The sequence below is a fragment of the Sinocyclocheilus anshuiensis genome, unplaced genomic scaffold, assembly GCF_001515605.1.
Source record: "Sinocyclocheilus anshuiensis isolate Anshui unplaced genomic scaffold, SAMN03320099.WGS_v1.1 scaffold1648, whole genome shotgun sequence".
NCBI classification, from domain to species: Eukaryota; Metazoa; Chordata; class Actinopteri; order Cypriniformes; family Cyprinidae; genus Sinocyclocheilus; species Sinocyclocheilus anshuiensis.
Genome location: NW_015559071.1, coordinates 147,562 through 152,759, shown reverse-complemented (window position 1 = coordinate 152,759; position 5,198 = coordinate 147,562). Strand labels below are relative to the sequence as shown.

At 41.0% G+C, this 5,198-nt stretch overlaps 1 protein-coding gene across 2 annotated transcripts in view; it reads left to right on the top strand.

The window, feature by feature from the left end:
- LOC107681559 (protocadherin-7-like) overlaps positions 1 to 5,190 on the top strand; it is a 152,817-nt gene extending 147,627 nt beyond the window's left edge. The window contains exons 2-3 of one of the 2 annotated variants that reach the window (XM_016477871.1): positions 2,904 to 2,922; positions 4,061 to 5,190. In XM_016477871.1, coding sequence (XP_016333357.1) covers positions 2,904 to 2,922; positions 4,061 to 4,485 — 444 coding nt within the window. In that variant the 3' untranslated portion in view covers positions 4,486 to 5,190. The remainder of the gene's footprint in view (positions 1 to 2,903; positions 2,923 to 4,060) is intronic. The other variant, XM_016477870.1, reaches the window with a different exon arrangement.
- The last annotated feature ends 8 nt before the right edge of the window (positions 5,191 to 5,198 follow it).

Here is a 5,198-nt window from a genome sequence, read left to right as displayed (position 1 = left end):
TTTGCTAAAGTAAGGAAACTTTGCTTCCTTTGCTCCTATAAACAAACTCGCGAGACTAGCATACCTCAGATGTGCGCGCGCTGTGCATACGTGCTGCGTCATCCGCCGGAACGTCTTCCGCGTATGACAGATAACGGAAGTGAGAGAAAAGTGTTTATTACATTTGAAATATGGATATTTTTCTTACAAAAACGCATGGATTCACTACAGGAGGTGTTTATTCACCCCCCGGAGCCGTGTGAGGCACGTTTTATTATGGATGCGTGCGCTTTATTTGACGACTTGTGGACTGTTCAACTGCAACACTCGCTAATTGCAATGATAGAGCTTGGAATAGCCAGGACAATTTTTAATATAACTCCGACTGGATTCGTCTGAAATAAGAAATTCATATACACCTAGGATGCCTCGAGGGTGAGTAAAACACAAGCTAATTTTAATTTTTGGGTGAACTAACCCTTTAAGACCAGTTTTCCGAGTTTAGAGCAGAAAAAAAAAGGATGGCTTAAGCTGGGAGAGAACAAACTTATAGGGAAGAAAAAGAACCTTGAACAGGAAACTATACTTAATATGCCAGCACTTATAGGTTTCACTTGAATGCTTCAGCACACAAGCAGAATGGATAACAGACTAAATCATCTAATGTACAAAAAAATCCATCCATCTCTAACATTTAAGATCGATTTCTAAAATATCGTCCATGCTCAGGCTAAACCATAACCAAATTTTAATTGTTGGCTTTCAGTTACCATTTTTGTGAAATGTATGTACATACTGTAATGTAGAGTTCTAGAGTTTAGTGCCGGAATAGTAAAACAGAAGCGAAGACTAACAGTAACAGTAACAGGCTGTATGGCAGCGGTGTGCGAGGAGCACTAATGAAGTATCGCTCTCACGCATACTGCTTCTTTTGTTGTTTTTCACTGGAGGAAACCGTAGCTGACGATGGCAAAATAAGCGATAGATGAAAAGCCAATGCACGGCCTTGAGGGGTCTGAGTGGTGTGACAGCCAGACTTCGGAGTTGTGAAGCTGTGGAGATGTGGTAGTAGTCTGAAAGACTGATTGGCATGAAATGTTCATCAACTGAACACTAACAATCGAAATTGGCTGGACTTGCAGCTCTATGTGGACAGAATACTAGGCTGATGGAAAATGCTAGATGTTGAGTCTCTTTAGTTTGATGGACAGTTATACTCAAGAAGAAAATGAACATTCTGTCATCATTCCAAACCTTTATGGCTTTTTTCACACTTTTCTTACAGGGAGCTACACAGGTAGAATTTTTGAAGAATATTCTGGCCAATCTTTTCTAATTAAAAACAGTGGAGCACTGGATGGCTTTTATCCACTGAAATGCTGGTCTAGTTCTCCTTGACATGTCAATGAGAGAAAAAGCAATATCTGTTTGTTCTTTTGAGCCAACTCTTAATTGAATCAACCGATCCATTTCACAGAAGTCTGAATGCCTTTTGTCATAATGTCTATGATACTTCTGTGGTGTTTTTGCATTTGTTTTGAAGCTTGAAACCTTCAGTTTCCATTCAGTAAAATTACACCCAAAAAATGAACACTACACATGTTGTTCTAAGCATGTATAACATTTCCTTTTGTGGAACACAAAAAGCCCAGAGGTCTTCTGAAGTCTAGCAATGGCTTTGTGTGAGGAACAGACCAAATGTAAGTCTAAAAGTCTGGTATAGCTCTCCTTGGCATGTTAATGAGAGAAGAAGCAGTATTTGATTATTTTGATCCAATGAATCAGTTGATCTATTTCACGAAAGTGATTAGATGATTCTTTCACAAGTCTGACTGAACTACTTTTTATAATCTTTTTTTTTTTTCCTTTCTTTCTTTTCTCAATTTCAGTGAGAAATTGACTGAATCCCCCCCCCACACTCACTATTTCCTTACAGAGACTTAACACAGTGTTTTAAAGAGATGAGCGTCTGATCACACGCTGACGTTTTCCTGACAGTCGTGTATGCGAATAGCCTGATACAGTATCTTAATGCCTCTTCGAACACATTAACTGTCATATAAGATTTATCCAGCCATTTTGTAATCCCTGTCTGAAGCATTAACATTGCGCTGGCATATCGACGTCCTGCAGATCGGAGCCTACACACTCATCTCTGTTATTAGTGCTATTGAGGTACCGTCGCTTGACTGAGCATTCATTGGTGCATGACAGAGCTTTGTGGGGTGAACGTACATCCACACCTCTCCCTAGACACTGGGCAGCAATCCAGCCTTACGGTCTCATAAAAGCGCACAGGAAGTGGCACTGAACTCTTTCTGTGGTCTGGTGTCTCAGTCAGACCCAACTAACCTTTACTTGCCCACAATGCAACCACACTGCAGAGACCGCCACTATAGTCTGCCCTTGAGGTCAGGAGGACATGTTTGGGGGTTCGCTTGAGGTCAGCGAATGGCTGTAATTGAACAAGGATGCTAAATTGGTTTGTGACAACTAGTGTCCTGAACAGTCTTGAGAGACACTGTGAGTGGGTTTAAATGTTAGCCTCTTGTGATGGGTGACTGAAGAACGCCATTCATAGCGCTCTTTCTTTTTGCAGCATTGATTTCCTGGAATTTAAATGCTTAACAATAAAAAAAAAAAGTTGTGGAGCGACATGTTTGTTGCTCTTGTATAGATGTCTTTATTTATATTCTCACTCTCATTTTTTTTTCTCAATCTGTCAATAAATATCTTTGTATGGTCCACCACAGAAGACATTTTTTTTTTTTTTTTGCAAACATGCCATGCAATCAATTGATTCTCAGATAACTGCAACACTTTATGCTTTTTTGTCTGATACCATTTTCTAAATTGATTAATCTTACATAGCATTACACTGTGAAGGAACCGAACAGTGATTCTACCCTATTCTTTCTTTGCAGGAGAAAAAGAACATTAAAAGTAAGCCATGGTTAACCCAAATTTTTGCTCTTCAACAAAAGGCAGCATGCTTTTTTTTTTGTTAGATTTGCACTCACCCTCTATTGCTTGTGCCATACCTCACATTTGGTCATTAACTGACCATCTCTAACACTGCAGATGTGTGCTTTGGCATCAAAGGTTAGGGATTTCAGCATTTAGTGTGTGTGTGCATTTCAGCTTAGTGAACTTCATATTCAACCTTGTTTGTGCATAGACTTTCAGCACATCTGATGGTTATCTGTTTGCTTGTCAAGTGTTTAAAAGTGTAAACAGAATTATTTTTGTTCAGAAGACATTCTGAATAGAAGAGATATGAGATGTTAAGGATACTTGTGGCTTTGTGGCTTTGAATCTAAAACGATCTCTTCTCCAACCCTGGGAAAATAAGCAATCATTCAGATGCGTGACAGTTAGAGCCTTAAGAAAATGCTTGTATAATCCCTTTAACTTGCATACATGTGTTAAAGATGTAACCCAATAGCATGCCACTTCACAGCAAATCCTTCAATATGTCATTCCATAAGTACACTGAGGCGGTCCCTCAGGCCAAGGAGGGGATTAAACAAGAAAAAGACACATTGTCTTCATTTCCATACAACTTTGCTAAAATGTGATAGCTTTTGTAGAGTCAGCTTGTTAGTAGAAACATAAAAAACAATGCATACACAACACTTGCAGAAAAACAGATCAACTACACACAGCAATTAGAGATGGATTCAGGCCATTAGTTTAGGAGTCAGAAGTCATGGAACAGTAGAATTGCCCCACGTTTTCAAAGCATGGTCTTCTTTTTAGAGCTCACATTATTTGTTCCTTTGTGTAATTTATGTTTTAGCTTTAAGTGTTGTTGCTTGTGTATGTATGTTTCCATTTTGTGTAATGTGGTATGTGTTGACCATGAAGTTGCAGTGATTTAAAAAAAAAAGCACAAATCTGATCAAAAACATTCAAAAACATTTGTCAAACACAATTGTAAAACCCATTTCATGAGACACATACCACAATTATTATTTTTTGTGTCAATATTTCAGTTTTCTTCAGTTTCTCCAGTTGTTTAAAGCCAAACAATGTCATTAATGTTCCACCGCTTCTGTTTCCTTCTCTCTGTTTCCCCCAGACTCTCAGCCCCTGCCTGACGTAGCTATGACAGGTAAATGCACTCGGGAGTGTGACGAATATGGCCACTCGGATGCCTGCTGGATGCCTGTGCGCACCTCGCCTGAAAGTAGGCCCAAGGCCACCCATCCCAAACTCTCCACCTTCATGACCTCCCCAGGGGGCAGCGTTGCCGAACAGCCCGGCAGCCAGGAGACGCTAGCTGTTGCCAACGGGGACCCCTCGCACCTGCTGGGCGACCGTAACCGTAATCTCCTTAACAAGAAGATGGCCTCCTCCTCCTCATCCTACGACACGTTTAGTTCAGTTGGCTTTTCTGCCAGCGAGGAAACATCTCGCCCCACCGAGGAGATTCCGCTAGCGCCCACGGGTGAATACAAGCCGACGCAATGCGGAACTCTCACCAGGCGGGAAGTGTACCTGTAAACGACACACAGCGACTGCGAGGGATGATGACAGTGATTCCGCATTGTCAGAGATGCTGTTAGCAAACCAAACCCTAAAACAAAAGCAACATGGATTTTCCTCAAACTGCTCGCGCAATTAGTGCGGCACTACTTTCGAACTTAAATAGCCGTCTGAGTAAAAACTGTGGAATTACATGTTGTAAATGTGCATGAGAAGGATGAGACGGAGGAGGGGGAAGTGGCCGAGGTGGAGAGAAGGGAATGTTGGTGGATCAGTGCTACTTTGCTGCTAGCGTATCAGGCCCCGTAGACTTCCCCAAAGTGCTGCCTGGTTTCTGTAGACCTCTTTCTAAACATGCATGCATCATCTAGCCCCTTAAGAGTGTGTGCCCCTTGAGATGGACCTGGACTAAACCTTTTTGTCTTTGTTTTTATAACTGATTGTGAACCAATGAGACAGGTTCTGTCTTTTAATCCGTTTTTATTTTGGGGGGAGTGTTTTTATGTGGATGTATTATGTCCATATGCAATCAGTCAAAGTACTGAACTGTCCGGACAACCAATCACATTAATGAAGAAGAAAAAGAAAAAAAAGACAGGTTAATGATGGACGAAAATCATCGTACGACGATCAGTGATGGCATAACTACATGATGTCGGAGCGCTTCGTACGTCATCATTGACTTTAGCCTTTTACAAGGGTTTGTAGATACTCAAATGGCGCAAGTGAAC